The sequence below is a fragment of the Lipotes vexillifer genome, unplaced genomic scaffold, assembly GCF_000442215.2.
Source record: "Lipotes vexillifer unplaced genomic scaffold, Lipotes_vexillifer_v1.1 scaffold2094, whole genome shotgun sequence".
Classification (NCBI taxonomy): Eukaryota; Metazoa; Chordata; class Mammalia; order Artiodactyla; family Lipotidae; genus Lipotes; species Lipotes vexillifer.
Genome location: NW_006790887.1, coordinates 1032800 through 1056428, shown reverse-complemented (window position 1 = coordinate 1056428; position 23629 = coordinate 1032800). Strand labels below are relative to the sequence as shown.

The 23629-nt window shown below is 49.3% G+C and overlaps 1 protein-coding gene across 1 annotated transcript in view; it reads left to right on the top strand.

Moving 5' to 3' along the window:
• PTPRN2 (protein tyrosine phosphatase receptor type N2) overlaps positions 1 to 23629 on the top strand; it is a 535117-nt gene that overhangs the window by 37321 nt on the left and 474167 nt on the right. Inside the window, exon 3 of the mRNA XM_007463991.1 lies at positions 19324 to 19426. Within this exon, the coding sequence (XP_007464053.1) occupies positions 19324 to 19426 (103 nt within the window). The remainder of the gene's footprint in view (positions 1 to 19323; positions 19427 to 23629) is intronic.

The following is a 23629-nucleotide window of genomic DNA, read 5'->3' as shown; positions in this document are numbered from 1 at the left end:
GAAAGAGTGATAAATTTGAGTATATAAAACTTAAAAAAAGTTGAATGGAAAAAAAATCATAACAAAAGTTGCGAGACATGTGGGACTGACAAGAGCTAAACTTTCATGTACTTTACGTCTCCTGCAAACGGGCGTGAAGAGCAGAAACAAGCGACTGAGAAATGGCCCAGGCTGTGAGCAGGCGGCTCACGGGAACAGGTGATGTGAGCCAGCTGCAGGTATGTGAACTCAGCCTCACTCGTCATCAGAGAAACAGGCAAAAACAAAGGGACAGAATTCCTCACTCTAAGACTGACAAGAAATGAGACCTTTGGTGGTGCCCAGTGCCAGGGAGAGGTGTGGAAAAAGGAACTCCCATACATAGTTGCTGGGGATTTCAATTGGTACAACTTGCTGGGAGGAAAAGTTGTCATTCTCTCTTCAGTTACGAGTTCAGGTACCATTTGCACCGGTGTCCTCGCCGTGAGAAGCGACCTGCGCACATCCTTGCAGTTGTGTGGGTTGCTCAGCACTGTTGTGGTACAAGAGCCGGAGACAAGCCAGGTGTCTAGGACAGCGGACGTTCCCGCGGCGGTGCAGCTCCCGCCCTGCGCGCACGCTTCCCGTCCCTCCCGCTCGTGGCCTCGCGCCTCCCGACCACACACTCAGGGCCTCAGCAGGCCGGCTAGGCCCCCTGCCCTCCTGCTACCCCCGAAGGCGGCAGGCAGCCCTGTGATAGATCCCCCTCTCCCCCGACTCGCCCTCTGACTGTCTAACTTTAGGCCCATCCTAAGTATCTGAGGGGTCTTGTCATCCTTTAGGCCCTTCCTTTAGGCCCATCCGAAGTGTCTCTTGTTCTGACCCCGCGTCCAGGCTAGACCCCAGGGAGCCTCCTTCCCCTGAAGGCTGGGTCGTGGGGGGCAGCCGTGTGTGGACCTGCTCGTGCCACTGTCCTCTGCTCTGGAAGGAGGGCCCGTCTTTTCCTGTTTACACCCGCCTCTGATCCGCCTTGATCTCCTGCCCACAGACTCCCAGGACTTCGGGTCTGCTGCGCCGCGATGGGGTCAGGGTCCAGGTCCCAGCCTGGGCTCCGCCAGGCCTTCCCGAAGGAGGTGTGAGACCCGCGTTTCTCCGCGTGGAGCGGACCCTCCAGGGCATCCTGAGCAGGAGGGGCTCAGCAGGGCTTATTCTAAAGGGTTACGGGTGCCGCCCGTTCTAGCAAGAGGGCTCCCACTACCCAGGCCCCCGGCTGGAGCTTGGCCGTGTACCTAGCCAGGCAGCGCGGTGAACGTGCCGTCAGGGAGGGAGGACGCAGCCTCGGTCAGTTGTGGCTCTCACGAGGGCAGGGAGGGCTCGGTGCGGGCTCACCGAGGCGGCGCCGGGCACCTGGGACCACGGCGCGGGTTGGATCGGCGCCTGCTGAGTGGAAGGTCCTTGAAGGCCGGCTGTGGGGGCCGTGGCGGCGCAGCCCCTCCTCTTCTGCAGGGCGCCCCAGGCAGCCCCACCCCCCTGCCGTCCCACCCTCCGCTCCTCCCCGGGGGCGCCGGATGCTGTGTCCCACGGGGACCAGGGCCCTCGGATGAGATGAAACATCACCACCGACTCGCTGGGGGCCGTGGCTGCAGTGTCCAAAGTTGAGACCAGTCAGAAGGGCGCTGCAGCGACTGTTCCAACACGTCGTGTTCCAGTGGGTGACGTGAGGCGGTGACGCTGAGAACCGTCCGATGGCAGGGGCGCGCAGCCACACGCAGACCAGGGGCGGGGGCAGAGCAGGCCCGGAGCCGCTGGGAGGACCGGCTGGACGTCCAGGCAGGGAGGGGCGCGCGCCCACACGCAGCCGCCCGGCGCCCGAGCCCCGGTGCGCGCTCTCCTGCGCTGCCCTGCGCGGTGCGGGCGGCTTCGCCTCGTTGCCAGCTCCTCACGGTGACAACTGATGTGCTCCCGATAAGGAAGAGGACCTCCCTGCCCTGAGGTCCGGGGGGCTCCTCTCGAGGCTTCCCTGGGCGTGAACCCTCTTTTTCTCCAGGAGCTTGGCCCTTCGGGGTGAACACGTTCAAACAGGGCAGGCCTATGTGTCTGTGTTTCTTTTGTGGTGTGACCGCTTGCGGGAAGGGTCAGAGAGGCCCCAACATTCCTCCCAAATATGCTTGGGTGAAACCCCATTATTGGTGTTCTTTTGGTGGGGAAATCATAGCCTTGAGCGGTTCTTTTAAAAAAGCATACACCTGCGTCTCTGTGTATATGCACGTGTGCACGTGTGTGTGTCCTAGCAGACCTGTGTGGGCTCCTAGCTGTGAGGGGCTGGAGGTTCTGGCACACTGGGTGTCAGGAATGGACAGGAGCCCCACAGAAGGAGAGGCTGGGAGGGTGGTGTGGAGGGGATGCCGAGGAAACAGAGCCTGAGCCTTAATTTTATCCCCTTTTCAGTTTTTTCCTGGGACGAGCCCACATCTCAGATGTTTCCCTGTAACTCTACGATTTGTATTTATTTGTTTCCGGGCCTGTTTTGCTATAGACAAAGCAGGTGTGTCTGTGAAATAAATTTCAGGGCTCAAGGAAGTTGAAGTTCTCGGTTTTCCAGGAGCAAAGGTGACTGACGTCGCCCCTGTCCCATGGGGAGTTAAGCCCACACCCTCTCCGTCCTTAATGTGGGGTCAAAGGCCATCTGCGTCTCCGGGAAGCAGAGGGTCTGTGCTCCTCTGAAGACAGCTGTGGTGCTTAGTGTCCGGCTAGGTACTCGCTGGGGCTGTTCGCCATCGCCCAGTATGTGTGTGAACCCCCAGTGTCGTTTCAAGAGTCGTCCACCCTTCTTTAAGCCATTTTCTCAATGTCTGCCTCTTTTTGGAGCATTTTTTTTTTAATATCTTTATTGGGGTATAATTGCTTTACAATGGTGTGTTAGTTTCTGCTTTATAACAGAGTGAATCAGTTATACATATGTTCCCATATCTCTTCCCTCTTTGTCTCCCTCCCTCCCACCCTCCCTATCCCACCCCTCCAGACAGCCACAAAGAACCGAGCCGGTTTCCCTGTGCCATGCGGCTGCTTCCCACTGGCTATCTACCTTACGTTTGTTAGTATATATATGTCCATGTCTCTCTCTCGCCCTATCACAGCTCACCCTTCCCCCTCCCCATATCCTCAAGTCTGTTCTCCAGTAGGTCTGTGTCTTTATTCCTGTTTTACCCCTAGGTTCTTCATAACATTTTTTTTTTCTTAAATTCCATATATATGTGTTAGCAGACGGTATTTGTGCTTCTCTTTCTGACTTGGAGCATTTTTAACACTGGGCGCCTTTGTTTGGAGAAGTCCCAGATCCCAGCTGCGGACCCAGCAGCCACCAAGGGCAGCAGCAGAGTCAGCAGGCAGGCTGTCCTGTGCTGACCGGGGCGGGGGGCACCGTGTCCTGGTTCTGTGCAGGGTTCTTTGTAGAAGGAACACACATGACTGTAATCACGGGGACCTGCCAAGAATGGGGCCACGAGGCTTGCGTTTGGCACATTCCTTTCTCCTTTCTAAAAGAAGGTCCTGTGACAGGAATGGACTAACAACTAACTAACTTAACTACTCACTGATGACTGATGGCCAGGCCCCGCTCTGGTTGCTCACTCGGCCTGGGCAGCTTCAGCTACGCACGCCCAGGTCTGGGTCACCCAGAAGTGAAACGGCCGAGGTGGGTCTGCACAATCAGGTCAGTTTAATGGGAGCAAAAACGCACGCGTTTATTTTATTTAAAGTCTCCCAGTGTTAGCGCACAACACATATTTAAAGCACTTGGAAATAAAAGGTAGAATAATTCTGGTTTGATTTGCTCTGCACAGTGAATTCCCACTCAAGGGAATCGTGCCTTCCCCTTTGTCTCTGGTTCTTGGCTCGTGAGGAGGAAGTAAGGAATTCTGGATCAAACTGGCTCCTACCCGGCAGGCCTCAGTTCAGGCAAGAAGGAGCAGACCGCCCTGAATGAATGGCGTCCATCTGGGAAGCAGCATCTAAGCCACCTCATCTGTGGCTGGCCCTGTGGGAGGCGTGGAGTCGAGGGCAGGCAGAGGCCCCGGACTGGGTCTGCGCATCGCCCACGTCCTTTAGGGAGCTTGTGCTGTTTTCTGTCCAACACTCGACCTCACTGGATTAACTGCCTAGCCCTTCTCGATTTCGGCGCTCAGCTGTGACCGCACCCCGATCCGTCCCGTTCTGTGATGCCACGGCTCTGCCGGCCACCTCCCCAGAGCCCCTGCCTGGGGCTGGGGGCGGGGCTTGCATCCCTCGAGGGGGTTGGCTGGGGGACGCCAGTCCCCTTTGCCCGTGGTAACAAGGGCAGAGGTGAGGGTGGGGAGCAGAGGCTTCCTTTCTTATTGAACACATTGTGTCCCATTCTGCTCTGGCTCTGGGTAGCAGCCCAGGCTGGGCTGAAAGAGCAGGAGTTCGCTGCTCACCGTCTGCAGGCCAGAAGTCCAAGGTCAGGGTGCCGCAGATGCGTGTCTGGTGGTGAGGGCACTGATTTTGTTTTGCAGGTGACCTCTCAGGGCCGAGAGGGAGCGAGAGTCTTTTCCTCGTCTTCTGAGGGCACTGATCCCACCAGGGGGGCTCCACCCTCAAGACTACATCCAAGCCTCACCTCCTCCCGGGAACATCCCCTGGGGGCTGGGCTTCGGCTCATGGATTCTGAGGGACACAAGCCCGCAGCCCATGCACCTTGTATTTCCCTTCATCGCTCACCTCAAGGAACCTGCCTCCGGGTCATCAGGAGACTCCCCCGCCATGGGTTTGCACTGTCGTTTCCACACGCTGGCGCCCTTTCCCCCTTTAAGTGCCAACTTTAATTTTTGTGGGGTATTTATATTTTGCTACCTGTACCCAGAGGCTAGGAGAAATGTGTATTTTAAGGAAGTCTAATAAATAAATCCATCAGTCTGTGGATGCAGCCTAGCCCGGATTATCCATTTTTAATGTGTCCTGACGTCACACAGTCTTGTGTCATCACTGGAGGTAGCATCATGCAGTATTTATGCGCACGGGTGGAGAAGGCGTCTCAGAAAATCTCGCTGCTGCCACCCTTGTCGGTTTGTGCCTCGATGTAGCTGGAAATCATGTTTCTCCCAAGAGGCTTTCCCCGGGGGCCGGGGTGGCGGGGGTCAGGCAGGCGCCTACCCTGAGGGTGCTCGTGGCGCAAGGTGGATGGTAACGAGGACTGAGCAATAGGGCCGCCGTGCGTGCTGTGCCCACTGCTTCCTGTGCCGGCTCGTGAGTCCTGCCGACAGCCGTGTGGATCCTGTCCAAGCCTCGGGAGAACAGCGCCGAGGGTGTGTGAGCCGGTCCCACCGCCCTGAATTTGGACGTGCGGAGTTCCATTCGTATCCGCCAGACTAGATCCAGCCCGAGAGGCTCCCTCAGCCTGGTTCTTGCTGAGGAGCCTCTGTTCTGTTTCGAGGCATCTGCTCGGCTGAAGGCTCCCTGCGGCCACGCAGGTGGGGGCGGGGCGCGGCTCTCGGACCAGCTAATCAGTCAAGGCCACGGGCCACAGCACTCAGTCCGTTAACCGAGCTCATCCGAAACAGTGCGCCCACCGGGAGGCTTCCTGTGCGGCAGGAGCTCCTCCTCGCGTGGGCCCCCCAGGATGCGTGGGAACAGCTGGGATGTGGGGCTCTCCTGGCCTCTTTTGAAAGGTGACTTCCGGTCACCGGTGGGAGGGGGAGGTTCTCCCCTCCCACATTACACGTTTCCATGGATACCCCGGTTACAGGACTGCAGCATTGCAGGTGTAAAGGAAACACGTTTTGTCTGCCTTAACGCTTGAGGCAAACTTGAGCCCGTCCTCTTACATATGAGGAACCCGGTCACCTGAGTGGGTGATGTCACTGCCTGGAACACGCAGACCGAGGGTGGTGGGGCTTCCTCCCCCTCCCTCCCCTCCCCCTCTTCCTCCCCCTCCCCTTCTCACCCCATCAGCACCCACTCCACATTTGTTACATCAGCGACACACAGGCTCAGAGAAAGTTCAGTTCCTGTTAAAACACACACGCACACACATGCAAGCACACACCCACACTCTCACATGCATGCACACGCACACACACTCATATGCACATCAGACAACACAGTGTCTGAATGTTCCACGTCTCTTTCTGTCTCCTGTTTGGTACTTGTAAGCAAGACACGTTTGTGGGAAATTTTCAGCCTCTGCTTCAGTTCAGTGCCTGGACTTTCTCACTTTTCATTTGTTTCTACTTTGAGGTACTTTTGTGCTACCCTCTGCTCTAAAGCATCCTTTTGAAATTTAGTTTCATTTTCTGCACTTCTGAGTTAAGAAATAAAAGCCCTTATGGAAGTTCTTCCAATTCCCAGGGAGGATGCCACGTCGGATGGGACCAGGAATGTTTGTCTGAAATCGAGATGCCCTTTGTCTGGATGGGGCCTCGACTTTCCCTCCTGACTGAGCAGGAACCACCGTGTGAGTCCCTGGGAAGGAGGCCACTTGCTCTCTGCCCAGGGCCGGGTGCTGCAGTCATGGTCAGAGGGGGACGTGGGCCATGGCGGGAGAAGGGAAGGAGGGAGGGGGGGCAGTGACAGGTGCCATCTGAGAGGCAGGGGTCAGGACTCAGTGGATGTTGTGGAGGAGGTACTTAGTCCCCAGCAGTATTTAGTCCTCTTAGTACCCAGTAGTACTTAGTGCTCAGTGGAGACAGCTGCTGAGCAGGTACTTAGCACTCAGTAGTGCTTAATCCTCCACAGCAAAAGCAACAAGACAAGCAACTTAGTGAAAATATGGTCTCCTGTGTGAGACACATCTTGTATCTGAGAGATTTCAGATCCCAGTGCCGCTGGAGCCTTGCAAGCCCCTTTTCTCACATGCATTTTTAGGAACCTTGAAGCTGTATCATCGTGACTTTCAAAAATGTTCCGAAATATTTTCCTACTCAATAAGCACTTGAGGGGCCCTGAAGCTGTGATTTCTCATCAGGGGAACTGTGGGCCATAGAATGTGAATTTAAAATCAGTCACAAGATTCCAGTAGAATCCTTCCCCGGTAGACCCAGACCAGAGGGGTAAGAATTTCAGGAAACAGTGTCATTATGGTGAGTGTGGGTGGTCTGACTTGTACTTTGAAGTCTGTATCAAGGGCAGTGAAAGATTTGAAATAAAAGGTGGAGTCCATCAACAGTCTGTTATGAAAGGAAATGTTGCCAAAACCAGCCTGGTGATGGAAAGAATTTATAGAATCCCATGAGTTGGAAAACTGTGAAGTCTCCATTGTAAAGGTAGACCTGCATGCTTGCTGGTCCTCAGCACAGAGACCACTGTTACAGGAGCTCTAGCCTGAGGGTGCCTGCGTGAGACTGTGTAAGCCAGCACCACAGATGTGCTTGGGGTCTGTTGGTTTGGAAGTGACATCCTAAGAGTTCCTGAACTTGCACGGGGCCCTCCACCAGGCTGTCAATGCAGCCTGCACTCACTCCCTGCTCCATTCATGAATGGTTGAGAATAAGGACTTTATCTCAATCGTTTACTGGGGTTTTTCTCATTTGCTGTTAGAAAAATGTGGTTCCCCGCTGAATGGGTTTTCAACAGAGTAATAGGCTCTGGTAAGTGCAAAGTTTGAAGGAGATGCGGCCTTTAATCACACTGGCCTTTCTGGTATGGCTGTGTGTGGGGTTTTTATTTAATAGCACTGAATATGGTTCCTTGCTCTCTCTACCTCCCTTCTCATACTTGTTTAAAAGACCACTTTGCTGGATTTATGTCCTTGTGACTCCCCCTTTTTCGCATATATTCCCCAGTCATTTTCCTGGGCCTGTTAACAGGGGAGAAGTGGAGTTACCCTAACCCAGTTTCCTCTGTGTCCACCAGAGTCGCAGGCCTCAGAGACGAACGCGCTGGGAGTCCCACCGAAGGTGCACGGGAGCCCGCCTGGCTCCCTGAACTCCCCGCCGGTGTTTTTCCCTCTTGCATGGAATGCGTAGCTCTGGCCGCAGGGACCCTGTCCTTCCCTGGTGACTGCAGATGGCCTGCTTGTTGGGTCAGACTCTCCAGCTCCATGTTGCCACTGCAGCCTCTTCACACGAGCAGGTGCCCGTGGTTAGTGAGGCTGCGTCACCAGGCGGCCGAGGGAGGCTCGGGGCCTGCTGTCATCTCTCCGGGGGGTGGCTGCATTTCATCTCTGCCCTGTCCAGCAGTGGCAACACGAGTCTCGCTTTGTGCACCCGCCCAGGCAGTAGCTGGGAGAGCCGTGTGAAGTGACTCAGACATCATTTGACGTGTCCTTATTCTGGAAATGGAAGTCTGCCGTGAGATGAGGGTGGTGGCTGGGGACCATGGAGCAGCGCCGGGGATAGTCAGGGCCCCGTGTTGACCCGGCAGTAGTGAAAATGGGCAAGAGTGCTCACCTGTGCCCTGCACATCCTGACGGGATGATGGCCAGGGCGCAGGTGTTGCAAGGAGCGAAATAAAGCATCAGCCTTAGGAAGGGATGGAGGAGGGGGGGAGGGAGGAGGGAAGACCGGAAGCCACGGTCGCGTCCCTATCCTTAGATTTGCTCCCGGGGACTGGAAGCGGAGACGGAGGAGGAGGGAGAGGCTGAATGTTGGCTCCGTGATAAAGGGGAGCGGCCGCTCCGGAGGAGGGAGGGGGAGGGGGAGGAGGGGAGAACCAGGCTCCAGGGCTCATTGTGAGGGTTGTGGCTGCGACCGTGTTTCTGTGTCGCTCCAGTAAAGCAGACTTGTACACTCTTGTCTGGCCCGTGTGGTTTGCAAGCCCTGTGAGGCCAACACACTCCCCCTTGTGAAGTTTCCTGATATCCGGGGAAGGCACAGAGGACCTACTGCTTTGTGACTGACGACAGAGGAGGTGGTGGCCTCACAGGAGTCTCTGGGCCCACAAGCGCCTGCAGCCTCTTCCAGGAGAGGCGTGATGCGGCCTGGGCTCAGCATCGGGCGACCCGTGGACAGATGCTGTGTGGGGTCTGCACCTGCTGTCACAGCACTTCCCGCCTCTGTCCCACGTCCCATGTCACTGGGTCCCTGATTTTGTGGCCTCTTCCAGGGTCCTTTGTTACTCAAGGCCTGCGGTAGAGGCCCTCTCACTGCTAAATCACTCGTTGGAACGCTAAGGCTCCTGCTGGGCCAGTGGAGCTCATGTCCGGGGGAAAGGCCCCAGCTGGCCCCCTCCTGGGGGACTTGCAATACAGTAGGGAGGAAGTTCCCATTAACGAATGGGGGAAAGGGAGTCACAGAGCGATGAGTCAGAAACCTGAGCTCTGGAATAAGGTAGTTTCCAGCAAACAGGACTCCTGCTCGGACTCATGTCGGGTTGAGAGGGACGGTGAGTCAGGGAAGGAAAAACGCATTTGCAGTGGGCAGGTGGGCTGAGCAGACCCTTGGGGTAACCTCCTTGACCTGCCTGAGTCCTGCCATGCTCTGCTTTTGCTGCCAGATAAACCCACTTTCTGTTTTTCAAAAATATTTTAATTTTTAACATTTATTTATTTATTTTTGGCTGCATTGGGTCTTCGTTGCTGCGCGCGGGCTTTCTCTAGTTGTGGCGAGCAGGGGCTACTCTTCATTGTGGTACACGGGCTTCTCACTGCGGTGGCTTCTCTTGCTGCAGAGCACAGGCTCCAGGCACGTGGGCTCAGTAGTGTGGCGCACGGGCTCAGTAGTTATGGCACACGGGCTCAGTTGCTCTGCGGCATGTGGGATCTTCCCGGGGATCGAACCCTTGTCCCCTGCATTGGCAGGCGGATTCTTCTTTTTTTTTTCTTGCGTTATGCGGGCCTCTCACTGTCGTGGCCTCTCCCATTTGCGGAGCACAGGCTCCGGACGCGCAGGCTCAGCGGCCATGGCTCACGGGCCCAGCCGCTCCGCGGCATGTGGGATCTTCCCGAAACGGGGCACAAACCCGCGTCTCCTGCATCGGCAGGCGGACTCTCAAGCACTGCGCCACCAGGGAAGCCCTGGCAGGCGGATTCTTAACCACTGAACCACCGGGGAAGTCTCCACTTTCTTTTAAATTGATGAATAGGGTTTGCTTGGCCAGGGAAATGCAGGCAGGCTGCTTCCCTAACTCCTGGGAACCTTCAGGTGGAAAGTTATTTGCTACCGGGTGGGATGAACACGTTATTTACAACCAACTCAATAAATAAGTTGATTATCACAGTTTTCACTGTGAAAATGAAGTGTGAATTTATAATAACAAGACTATTTCTTGTATGGTTTGTAAATTGTCTCTGAAAACATTTATCAAAGAGGCAGAGAAAATTATCTTGACCACGTGGCACCATCTGTGAAAGTCCTGGAGGTGCAGGTTCCAGCCTGACTTACTACTTACTGCAATGCCTGGATCTTCCCCAACGATGAAAACCTGAGTTAAACCCGCTCAGGGGCTTAACTCTGTTGCCTCTGACCTGGAGCTCCCCGGTCTCCAGACCAGGCTCACACCCGCAGCCTCAGGGATACACTGTGAGCCTGGACTCTCCTCATAAAGGAGAACTGGCTGACGCCTTCGGTCATCCTTACGTTTCTTGTTGAGAAGATGCCCCTTTCTACCTGGGGTCATCCTCCATAACATCCCCAGGTCACTCCTTGCTGAAGGTTCAGAGCGCTGTGCTGCTCTCCAAGGACAGGCAGCTCCTGCCAAGGGGTGGCCTCCAGGTGCCTACCACCATGTCTTCCCATGGGCCTAGATCCTGCCAGCGCTCCTGTCCCCCCAAAACCTGCTTGCCGCTGAGGGCCACCCTCTGTGAGTTCCCCGCTCTGCTGTGAGGTCCCCCATCCCCTGTGAGGTCCCCTCTCTCTCCTCTGTGAGGTCCCACCTCCCCTGTGAGGTCCCCTCTCTCTCCCCTGTGAGGTCCCACCTCCCCTGTGAGGTCCCCCCCATGAGGTCCGTCCTCCTCCTTCAAGATTTTCTGTTCCTAGTGGTGCAGCTGCCAGCCTTTGACCTCACCTGCCCCTTTACTCTGGCCTAAATCTGCAGCTCAGACCACCTGCACCATCAGTCCTTGAGAGCCCAACCTCATAGTCTCTTGAAATAGACGATTTTTGTTTATTTATTTATTTTGGCTGCGTTGGGTCTTCGTTTCTGCGCGAGGGCTTTCTCTAGTTGCGGCGAGCGGGGGCCACTCTTCATCGCGGTGCGCGGGCCTCTCACTGTCGCGACCTCTCTTGTTGCGGAGCACAGGCTTCAGACGCGCAGGCTCAGTAGTTGTGGCTCACAGTCTTAGCTGCTCCGCGGCATGTGGGATCTTCCCAGACCAGGGCTCGAACCCGTGTCCCCTGCATTGGCAGGCAGATTCTCAGCCACTGTGCCACCAGGGAAGCCCAAAATAGACAATTTTTACAACTCTTACCAAATGCTTTTTTCCTTCTCTCTATTACCTTTAACTCATTATTCACAAATCATTAGGATTAAAACAGGAAGTACTTAGAAGAGTGTCTGGCTCATGGGTAGATATTCTTATTGTTTTAAAATTAAACATTTTTTTCATGTTGTTATTTTATCATATTTCTAAGACATAGTTGTATATTTTTGTCCTACTCAACGTTTTTAAGGCTCCATGCTGCATGCAGAAAACGCCAGCCCTTCCTTGTGTGGTGTCCAGGGCCTCCTGTGGCCTCACACCAACCCTCCACCCGCCTCTGCCCCCTCGCTGGACTCGCACCCTCACCAACCATGTCAAGCCCTGCCCTGGCACACCATAACCTTTTTGGATTGGGTTTTTCACTCAGCAGAATTTTCTGGAGATTCATCCAGGTTGTGGCTGTGTCTGTAGTCCCTCCGTTTTACTCCCTGCGTCATTTTTACTGCTGAGTACTGGTCCGTGGTGTGGATGGACCTGTTTAACCCTCACTCACTGGATGGCATCTGGGCTCTTTCCCGTTTGGGGTATTATAAATGAAACTGCGATAAACATTTGTTTGCAAGTTTTTGTGTGAACGTTAAGTCTTCGTTTCTCTGGAATCAGTGGCCAGGGGTCCAATTGCTCGGTTGTATGATGTGCGTGTTTAGTTCTTAAGAAACTCTGCCAAACTGTTTTCCAGAGTGGCTGTACCATTTTTCAGTCCCACTAGAAATGTAACAGTGGCCCAGTTTCTCCAGATCCTCGGCAGAATTTGGTGTTGCCACGATTTTTAATTTTAGTCCTTCTGAGAGGTGTGTAGTGATGTTTCATTGTGTGTTTAATTTCCATTTGCCTGATGGCTAATGATGTGGGACACCTTTTTGTGTGCTTATTTGCCATCTGTACATCCTCTTAGATGAAATGTCTCCTCGTGTCTTTTGTCCATTTTATAATTGGATTTTTTTTTTTTTTTTTTCCTTGCGTTATGCGGGCCTCTCACTGTTGTGGCCTCTCCCATTTGCGGAGCACAGGCTCCGGACGCGCAGGCTCAGTGGCCATGGCTCACGGGCCCAGCCGCTCCGCGGCATGTGGGATCTTCCCGAAACGGGGCACGAACCCACGTCTTCTGCATCGGCAGGCGGACTCTCAAGCACTGCGCCACCAGGGAAGCCCTATAATTGGATTTTTTAATGTTTAATTCTTAGTGCTCTGTATACTCCAGATAGTAGAGTCCCTTGTTGGATATGTAGTTTGAATTATTTTCTCCCACTCTATCTGTCTTTACCTCCTCTTAATAGGACCTTTCACAGAGCAAAAGTTTTTAATTTTGATGAGATCTAGTTTATCAATTTTTCTTTTTATGGATGATGTCTGGTGTCAAGTCTAAGAACTTATTGCTTAGCCTTAGGTTCTAAAGATTTTCATTTTTCTAGTCCCCTAAAATTTTTATTGTTTTATATTTTACATTTATATCCGTGACCCGTTTTGGCTACTTTTTGTGTAAACCATGAAACCTGTGTCAAGGTTCCTGTTTTTCCCTCTGGATGCTCAGTTGCTCCAGCACTATTTGTTGAAAAGGCAATTTTTCGACCATTAAGTTCCTTTTGCACTTTTGTCAAAAATCTGTTGGGCGTTTCTCTGTGGGTCTGTTTCTGGGTTCTCTGTCTTGTTCTGTTGATCTCTTTGCGTCTCCTTCCACCAGTACTACACAGCCTTGATTACTGTGCCTATTAATAAGACTATAGGTGTAGAATTATTAGGTAGAATGATTTCTCCTGCTTCATTCTTCTTTTTCCAAATTGTTTTAAGTTCTCTAGTTCCTTTGCTGTTCCACATAAATTTCTTGTCTGTATCTACAAAGAATTTTTCTGGGATTCTGATAGGAATTGTGTTAAACTTGTATATCAATTTGGGGAGAGTTTACATCATTATTATGCTGCGATTTCCAGTCCCTGAACACATTATGTCTGTCATTTATTTAGATCTTTGATTTCTTTCATCAACATTGTGTAGTTTTCGGTGCACATGTTTTATTAGATTTACACCTAAATATTTTACTTCGTGAGTGACTGTAAATAATATTTTAGTTTTAATGTGTTCATAGCTAATATAGAAAAATAATTTATTCTAGGAGTTTTTTGTAGATTCATCGGAATTTTCCATGTGGAAAATTATGTCATCTGGAAATAGGTACAGTTCTATTTCTTCCTTTTTAATCTGCATGACTTTTATTTCCTCATATTGCCCTCTTGCACTGTTGAGAACTTCGGGCTCTGTTGAGTAAAAGTGGTGCAAGAGGACATCCGTGCCTTTTTCCTGATTGTAGTGGGAAAGCTTCTAGCTTCTTACCATTAAGTATGATGTTAGCTGTAAGGCTTGTGTAGACGTTCATTGCCAAGTTGATCAAGTTCCTCTCAATTTCTGTATTTGTGAGAATATCCATCATGAAAAGGTGTCGAATTCATTGATTGATTTTGGATTAAACCAGTCTTGCATCCCTGGAATAAACCCCATGATGTACAATTATTTTTATATATTGCTGGATTTTATATGCTAATATTATGGTATGGATTTTTATGTCAGTATTCATGAGGGATATTGGTATGTAGGTTTCTTTTTCTCTTTTTTTGGTATTGTCTTTGTCTGCTTTTGGTATCAGGTTAATATTAGCTACATAAAATTAATTGGAAACTATTTCCTCCTTTTCTGTTTTCCAGAAGGAATTGTATAGAATTCATATTAATTCTTCCTTAAATGTTTGGTAGAATTATCCAGTGAAACCATCTGGGTCTGGAAATATCTTTTTGGGAGGTTTTAAATTACAAATTCAATTTTCATAATGGTTATAGGGTTATCAAATTCTCTCTTTCATATTAGATGAGTTGTAGTAGTTTGTGTTTTTCGAGGAATGGGTCCATTTCGTCTAAGGTGCTATGTTTGTGTGTAGACTTGTTTGTTCCCTTATGAGGTCTGCAGGGTCTGTACTGATGTCCCCTGTTTCATCGCTGATACTGATAATTTGTGACTGGTCTCGCTTTTTCATCGTCAGTCTTGCTAGAGGTTTGCCCATTTTACTGATCTTTTCAGGAAAGCAGCTTTTGTTTTCACTGATTTCTCTATTTTGTAAATTTCAATTTTTGTTGATTTCTGCTCTTTATTATTTCCTTCCTTCTAGTTGCTTTGGGTTTATTTTGCTCTCCTTTTTCTAGCTTATTCATGTGGGAATTTAGATGATTGATTTGAGACTTTTTCTAATGTAAGTATTTAGTGCTAAAAGTTTCACTCAGTGCAGCTTTAACTGTGCCCCACAAATTTTGATACGTTGTATTTTCATTTTCACTCAGTTCAATGTATTTTTTCCCTTGGATTCTCTTTGACCTGTGGCTTGTTTAGAAGTATTGCTTAAATTCCAAGTGTTTGGAGACTTTTCTTGTTATACTTATGTTATTGATTTCTAGCTTGACTCCAGTGTGATTAGAGAACATACTCTGAATGATTTTGATTCTTTTCATGTTGCTGAGTTTTATTTATGTTCCAGGATATGGTCCACTTTAATTGGATGAAGATGCACGTGTTTAGGAGGGTAATTGGGATGATGACAATGTAGAAACTTTTGTCAGTTTCTGCTTCTCATATTTGCAGCTCTGTTGCTTGGTGTGTATATATTTAGGATTGCTATATCTTCTTGGAAAATTTACCCTTTTTTCATTATATTATGTCCTGTCCCTGGTAATTTTGTTTGTTATGAATACTAATTTATCTGCTATTATGGTAGCCACTGCTACTTGTCTTTAATTAATGATATATCTTTTTTTTTTTTTTTTTGCGGTATGCGGGCCTCTCACTGTTGTGGCCTCTACCGCTGCAGAGCACAGGCTCCGGACGCGCAGGCTCAGCGGCCGTGGCTCATGGGCGCAGCCGCTCCGTGGCATGTGGGATCTTCCCGGACCGGGGCACGAACCCGTGTCCCCTGCATCAGCAGGCGGACTCTCAACCACTGCGCCACCAAGGAAGCCCGACATATCTTTTTTTATCCTTTTACTTCAACTTGAAAGCTGGAGTGAGTTTCTTATAAAGAGCATATGGTTGGGTCATGCATTTTTAATCCACTCAATCAATGTTTGTCTTCATTGGTATATTTAGCCCATTTATATTTAATGTAATTATTGATTTGTTAAGACTTAAACTCCTATTATATCTTTTTGTTCTATTCTATTTTTTTTGTCTGTATTCTTTTCCCTGCATTCCTTTAGGTTATGTTCACCGTTTTTTACAAATGCATTTTGATTTATCTGTATTGTTTTTGAGTGTATCTCTTGATAGCCTTTTTAGTAGTTGGTATAGATAGTACATACATTATATATATATATATATATATATATATATAAAACTATCGCAGTTTACTGGTGTTATCATTTTACCATTTTGAGTGGGGTATAGAAACCTTACCTCCTTTTATGGTTTTCCCCGTTTATTATAATTATTTTAAATATTTCCTCTACGTATATTTAGAAGCATATCAGACAGTGTTATCGTGTTTGCTTTAACTGTCAAACATAATTTAGAAAGCTCCAAAGAAGGAAAACTTATCGTATTTACTCACACCTTTGCTTTTCATGCTCTTTTTCCGTCTTGATGTTCCAAGTTTCTTCTATCATCACCTTTCTATTTAGAGAAGTTCATATAGCAATTCTTTTGGGGTAGGTCTGCTGGCAAAGTATGCTCTCATTTTCATTTATCTGAGAATGTCTTCATTTCCCTGTCATTCCTGAACAATGTTTTCACTAGGTATCCGGATTGGTAGACTTTCAGGATTCTGAATTGACAGCTTTTTGTTTCAGAACTTTCATGTGGCCTCTGTGGTTTCTGATGAGAAATCCTCTGTCATTTGAATTATGTTCCCCTCATAGGTAAGGTGTCATTTCTCTGGCTACTGTTAACGTTTTCTTCTTTGCATATAGTCTTAAGAAGCATAATTATCATGTGCCTTGGAGGAGCTTTGGGTTTATCGCATTTGGGGTGCTCAGCTTCTGGAATTATTAGGTTTATGTCTCTTGCCAAAACTGAGGAATTTTCAGCCATCATTTTTTTGAGTACCTTTTCAACCCTGCTTTCTTTCTCCTCTCCTTCTGGGATTCTGATGACATGAAAATTAGATCTTTTGTTATAGCCCCACAACCCAGAGGCTCTGAGCCCTTTTTTTTCAGACTATCTTCTCTCTATTGTTGAAATTGGGTGATTTCTATTGTTCTCTCTTCCAGGTCACTGATCCTTCTCTCTGTCCCCTCCATCCTTCTATTAAGTGCGTGCAGTGAGCTGTTTATTTTGGTTATTGTATTTTTAAATGATAACATTTTCCCTTTTCTTTTATATTTGTGTCTTTATTGAGGCTTTTCCCGTTGTTTCATTTGTCTCCAGCTCACGAATGTTCACTTAAGTGTTTCTGTCATGGCTGCCTTATAGCCTTTGTGAGATAAGGCTGACATCTCAGGCTTGGTGTGTGCTGACTGTCTTTTTTCCTTCAGTTTGAGGTTTTCTTGGTTTTGGTAAGAGTGGTTTTCTGTTGAAACCTGGGCATTTTTGTATTATGTTATGAGTCTCCAGATCCCATTTAAACTTGTGTTTTAACTGGCTTTCTCTGGCTCTGCTCTGCTGGGGTAGGGGCTCTGTTACTGGCAATGGAGGTCAAAGCCCAGGTTCCCCACCAGGTCTCTGCTGGCACCTGAGGGAGGGTTCTTGTCCTCACTGCTGGGCAGCAGGTAGGTGGGAGTCTGAACTCCCCACACGGTCTCCACTGGTACACCAGGGGGTGGTTACCACCCAGTGGGGAGGCAAGTCCCCCTCCCCACTTGGCTGCTCTGATGACACTGGCAGAGTCACTCTGGCCTCACAAGGGAGGATGCCCAGGCTCCCTCTCGGCCTTTGCGGCCTTTGGTGGGAGTGGAGCTGTACTGTCTGCAATGTGCTAAGTCACTTCTCTCCGGGCCCTCTAACTAGAGAGAGGTAACTTCAGCTGGGCCTCGTTGGCACCAGCGTTGGTGGCTGATTCAGTTCCAAGTCTGAGATCACAGCCCAAGGGAACCCCAGGGGGCCCAGCACCTGTTTCTTGGGTCCCTGGGTCCCTAGCCAGTCTTCTTTCCACACTGCACGGTCTTCCACACGTATAGTTTCCAGGGATTGGCTGGTGGGAAAAGTGTCTTCTCATCTTCCAGGCCCAGACCCTCTCTTCCCAGGGTTTTACCTCCTCTGACTGGCCTTGGAGAGAACTTCAGGGAGGACGTCTAGGCCCCCGGACCTACACATTCCTTTGTTTTTCTATCCAAGTGCCCAGTTCCTGCCTGCTCCCAGGAAAGCTGAGAGATCTGGGCTGGGGCTCAGGGTTCCCCTCACGGCCCGTATAGACCACCTCTATCAGGTGGCCACCTGTTGCAACTGACGCCTCCTCACAGACCTCAGAGTTGGCACAGCTTAGACTTCTGTGCTCTTTAGATAAAAATATTACTGAAGTTCTGTTATTTAAATTGTAAAAATGATTTTTTTTCACAGAAAGTTTTTTGCGCTCGTGATTTTCCCTGTTTCCTGGTGGATGTTGACACGAAGACCATCCCTTAGGGGATGATGTGGTTAAGCCGCGCCCGTTTTCTGAGCGAGCAACGCTGTTAGATGTTGTGCTAATACTGCAGACGTGCTTCCATTCGTGAATACTCCTGGGAATGGACCGACAATAGCCACACACACACATCTCACATGGGGAGTTTTCTACTTGCTTTTGGCAAATGGAACAAACTTGCTTATTATTAAGCACATTGAGTCCTAAAGTTAGGGTAACGGTGCCAGCGGGGCTGGATCTCCCTGCAGGGACCTCTCTCGAAACGTCATGTCGCAAACTGAGCTGCTTGCTGGTTGCCGTGGATGCAGCGGGGGTGGGGGGCGAACTTCCCCACAGCTCCCGCTTTGGATAATGCCATCGGACCTTCTGAGATTCAGAACTATTCCAACTGCTTGAATCTTGCCACTTGTAAATTTAAAAAAAACGTTAGATTTGCATTTGAAAAAATATTCCAGTGTGTTCATGAAGGCAGCTTATGTGTAAGAGCCGTTCTTTTCATTCCACCCAGAAGATGTGTTCTCAGCAAGTTCTGGACCTTCTGGTACCGCACTCACACACACACACAAACAAACAAGCACAGCGGTCCTGATTTGAAGATTTTGGTAATGTGTTTTCGTACAGGGCATAAAAATATATCTCTGTAATTACATGATATTTAGTGATTAGATAATTACGGATAATTGCATGGGGTAGTTCTAAGTGCTAAAGTGTTACCATAAGATCTAAAATGTACAAATTGCATAATAATTATTCTTAGGGGTTATTTGGTAATTCTGAGCATAATTATCATGTGATCTGCAGTGCATGTAATTAATGCACAATCACATGGATTTTGCCTTCATAACTACTTTGCCCTTGTTATAAAGCTCTTTGTCATAACATTTGAGTGTAAATATAATGTAATTGGCTCCCAGATACAGTACATTAAGCCCCGTGATAATTGCTTTCACAGTAACAATAGCCCTTATTTCACTTCAAACGTGTGGCTCTTAAGCAGAGGGCGGGGATGCGAAGAACAAATCTCCAGGGCGTGGAGGCAGAGAGTGGCGCTGAGCGGCGGCCACTAGGCGTGCTTCTGGGTGAGGAACGGCTTTGCTGTGACCAGACCTTTCCAGGTAGACTTTGCATCTTTGACTTGGAGCCTGTCTTCTAACGGCGGCGCACGCCCCTGCCCTGCAGCAGCCGGCCCCTGCATACAGCAGAGCACCCACCGCCTTTCAGGTGGAGGGGCTGCAGAGGGCTGGAATTTCTGGAAGGAGAACATCTCGTAGTAAACTGCGGTGAGCGGGACCTTGCCCGATGCGTGACATTGTGGGAGAACACCTGGAACAGCAGCAGTTACTCAGAGACGGAAACGGGCTCGACTTCCATGTCGTTAATGCAGTTCCTGCAACTCTCCCCGCAGGTCTCACGTGGCAGGATGGCTACACCCAGCACGTGATGGCGCGGGAGCTCGCCAGCCTTCCCCAGACCTCCCCGCGACGCCCGGAGGCCTCCGGCGCAGCCAGGTAAAGTGGGCTTGGTTTACGGCGCCTCGCCGGCGGCCACGCCGGCATCCACCAGCCCTTTTCCTTGTTTCACGCGGCAAAGGACCCTGTCTTTCAGTGTAGACGTTCCAGGAGGGTGGAACGTGTGTTAGGGAGCAGCAGGGACTTCCCCCCACGGGGTCCTGGTCCCGCACCGGGGACGGTCGTAGGAGCGACCCGCCCACAAGGGGCCCGTCCTCACCAGCAGACGTGCCCAAAGGTCCTCCCTGCCTTCCCGAGACCCTCGGAAGCTCTGCATCTTCAGAGCCTTGGTGGAAAGCAGAGAAGTCAGTAATTCTCACTTCCCAGTAAGAATTTATGTCCACTTTAGTACAAAAATCAAATTAAACCGTGAAAGGCGTGCAGTTCCCCAAGCACGGCAGCCCGTGTGAGCTGGATTCATTCCATCTCGTCCTCTCTGCACACGTGCAGAGGTGCAGACGCCTTGCCCACTCGTGCAGGGGGGCGCAGACCCCGGCAGGTGAGGACTCGGCCCACAGACAGAGCGCCGGGCTCGGGCCGCCTCGACCCCGAGCCGGCGTTTATACAGCAGGGAGACGACCTTCCCCCCAGGCTTCGCTTGGAAGTCCACTCTTCCCTCAGAGAGTGAGTTTTCTCTGTCCGTAGCCTCAGTGAAAATAATCTCAGTGACAGAAACATCAGCCGTCTGCCTTTCTGCCCGTGCTGCCGGGCCGAGGAAGCAGCTGAGCCACCAGGTCCTGCAGGAGTAGATGCACCAAACGTGAAAGCACGTTCACCGTGGCGGCTCTCCCTGGCCAGACCGTGAGTTTCTTGAGGGTCGGAGCTGTCCTTTGTCTTTCTTGCTGGTATACTGAGCTGTAACAGGGAGAGTGTGCCACTGTAGGAAAACACAAAAACCAGAGTCAAGCTATCCTGAATTTCCATTTTTATCTGGGTGAGTTCAGACTCTTCACGCTGGTCTTTCAATGCCATTTGGGCATTTCAGCACCGCCCGCCGCTCCTTCCCTCCTGGTGAAGATGTACCTGAGTGGGGTGCACTGTCCCAGACAACCCTGAACTCCACTGAGGAGGCCAAAGGGCAGAGGGATAGGAGAATTGGGCAGACGGAGCAGGAACAACTCTACATAGTCTAGACAGTCAGCAAGTGCGGCGGAAAGGCCAGACTGTGGTCAGGAAAAGAGCATTTCCAGAGAGAAGAGCCCTGAGAGATCAGACACGGTGAGACCGCGGCCAGACACCTGGGTCACCACGTTCTTACCGGCGTTAATATTGTCCTTTAAAATAATTGTCCATTCGTTATGAAAAATGGTTACTTTGCGTTTTTAGATTACAAGTGAGATTAAAAGTTTAAAAATACACATATGTAGAGATTGGAATTCTCTATATGGATTTCCTGTGCATGGCCTTTGTCCATATACAAAGTATTTTTGTATTTTTCTGCTTGGTTTCTTTCTGCACGGTCTTTATATTTAAGGCTAGTAACTCTTCACGTACCATATTTTATAGAAGTGGCTTTCCGGTCTGTTCCGTAGATGGCACGAGGTACAGTTGCCAGCGGAAAGGGAGTTCATAGCCCTCTCGAGGTGGGAGTTCTAATTTCTTCCTTGAGGGTGTTAATTCCCTCCCCCCTCGCCCGCTCTGCCCCACAGAGATGGGCTTCCTGGGCGGCACCAGCAGGTCCTTGGCCTTGGGCTGGGTGGGTTTGGCCGTGGTGCACCCCTGGCTGGGAGGGCGGGAAGGCATCGCACCCAGGGCTCTGCCAAGGTCATGGCTGCTTGGACCCCCGCTGTGACTCATTAACTCCTCCCTCCCATAGACCCAGCCCTTCTCCACCGTTAGCCTATCGGTTCTTTTGGTCCTGCTCTGTCTTTGCGAGCAGTTCCTTTATTAAACTGCCGGAGGTCCCGTTTGGAGATACCGTGTGTCCTGTGGGGCCTCTGCCTGGTGACAGGAATCCTGGTCACCCACCCTATTCTTCCTCAGCTTTTGGCAAAGGTTATAGGATCGTCATGCTACACACGTAATAGTTTTCCTTCTTTTCAAAAACCTGCAAAACTTTTTAGTGTTGAAATTGTCTGCTGCCTGGTATATATTTTTAAATGATCTTTCTTTGTAGGTAAATCTCATAACACTTTCATTGTCTTCTGAGATTATTGGTGAAATATGCTCACAGATTTTACATTTTTGCAGAGAACTATTATCCTTTTCATAGGGATTTCCAAATTTGTTAACTTAGTGTGAGTCACAGTACTGTATTATAATTTAAAAAATCATTCACCATATGTGTAATTATCACACCTTTGCCATTGATTTTTCTCTTTACCCTTTTAACACAATTTTTAAAAATAATTATCTCTTGGACTTTTCTCTTTTTACCATTCCTAGATTTATTGTTTTTATGAAACTTCTTGAGCTGAAAGTTTTGTTCTTAATTTTATTTATTCATTGTTAAAAAGCAATGAAATCACTTAAGGCTATGCATTCGCCTATGAGCGTGGTTTTGGCATCATCCTGTAATGTTGATGGGCTCCTTTGCTTTTGTTCTAAATTATCTGTAATTGTAACTTTATATCCTTTGGGAGCAGTAAGTGTAGGCTCTTTCCTTTGTTTATATTTATGTGCTCTTGTTTTTAGACTTTAAATCAGTGTCTAGTTTTATTGCATTTTAGTTAGAGAATGTGACATGTTCAGTTTTTACTTTTTAGAAATTTGGGGTTCTCTTTGTGGCCTAGTTTATATCACAGTTTTATTAATTTTCAACGGATACTTCAAAAACCTATTGTATCCACTATTTACAGAGTATGGATTTTTATATATAGTTTATAATCATATATAAAATTTATAATTACATATAAATATAAATTATATTACTCAAAATCAAATATCCTTATTTATATTTTTATTTATTGAAATTTCTCAGACAATAACTATTTCCATAAATTTTCCTTCCATTTTTAACATATTTTGCTTTACACACTTTGAGTTCTGATGTTCAGCCCATACGCACTCACAGCATTTCTCCTTCACTGAGGATCATCACACCTGCTGCCGCTTTTTAAATGGAGACTTCATCATCTTTAGTGCTTTTTGTCTTGATCCCACTTTTCTAAAATCGGTATTACCATTCCTGTGTTCTCTCTGTTTTGCTGTCTTAATTGGAATTACAGTTCTGCCCTTTGGAGTCTCTTATTTTGCATGCAGCATTTATAAACGATATCAGGTGGCATTTTTTACAGCCCCTCTGGCCAGAGACCCCTGATCTCTCTGTTTTCTTTCTTTCCCTCTTTGGCCTGTGACTGGTTTACTTTCATCATCTTTAGTGTTTGTAACTATGTATCTTACTTCAAATTCAGTCCGCGGCCATCACCTTTAGGCTTTCCAGGCAGTTTTTGAAGTGACAGGTCTGAGTCACTATTAATGGAGAAATCCCACCTTCGGACCCCCCCACCCCCTTCCCAGCGCATCCCTGGCGCCTGGCACATGCAATGTACAGGTGGGTGTCCAGCCCAGAGCTGTTGACTAAAGAAGGAAGGAAGGAATGAAGGGTCTTGTGACACTTTTGTTTATCATGTGGGTAACCACACTGACCAAGAATCCTGCCTGACCTTCATTCCACAGGGTACTTCCAGAGCTTTCTGTACCCCGTAGATGTGTGAATATCCACAGTCAGCAATCTTGGGACAGGACAGGTGACCTTAAAAGAGATTAAGGAACTGGCCCCAAACCAGTGACACATTCAGGAGGTAGCAGTAAGCTCAGAGTGTGGTGTCAGGATGCCCAGCCCCAGTCCTGGGGGGAGCAGAGCAAGCCTGCCTGAGAGCCTGGAAGAGGCAAAGCCGTGTCGTGGATGCTGCATGAGGGACAGACGCTGGGAGCCTGGGGACACCCTCTGCTGAGGCCCCTGATGGCTAGAACAGATGGGGGTGGGGTGGGCAGCAATGTTATGGAGGACTTGACTGAGCCGTGAATTCTGTTTACGTGAAAAATAAAATGGCACCGAAATGATCATTAGACAAGGTTGGGATTATGGAGAAAGGAGTGAGAACCAGGTCACTGTGTGCTCTTTGCAAAGATTCTGTTTATAATTCGGATTTTTTTTTTCCTGAGCACACTGGATGACAGCTTAAAGCATCCCATGTTATTGGAGCCTGAAGGTCAGTGCAGGGAAGTGGGAAAGGGACCAGTGGAGACTGACGTGTAGGG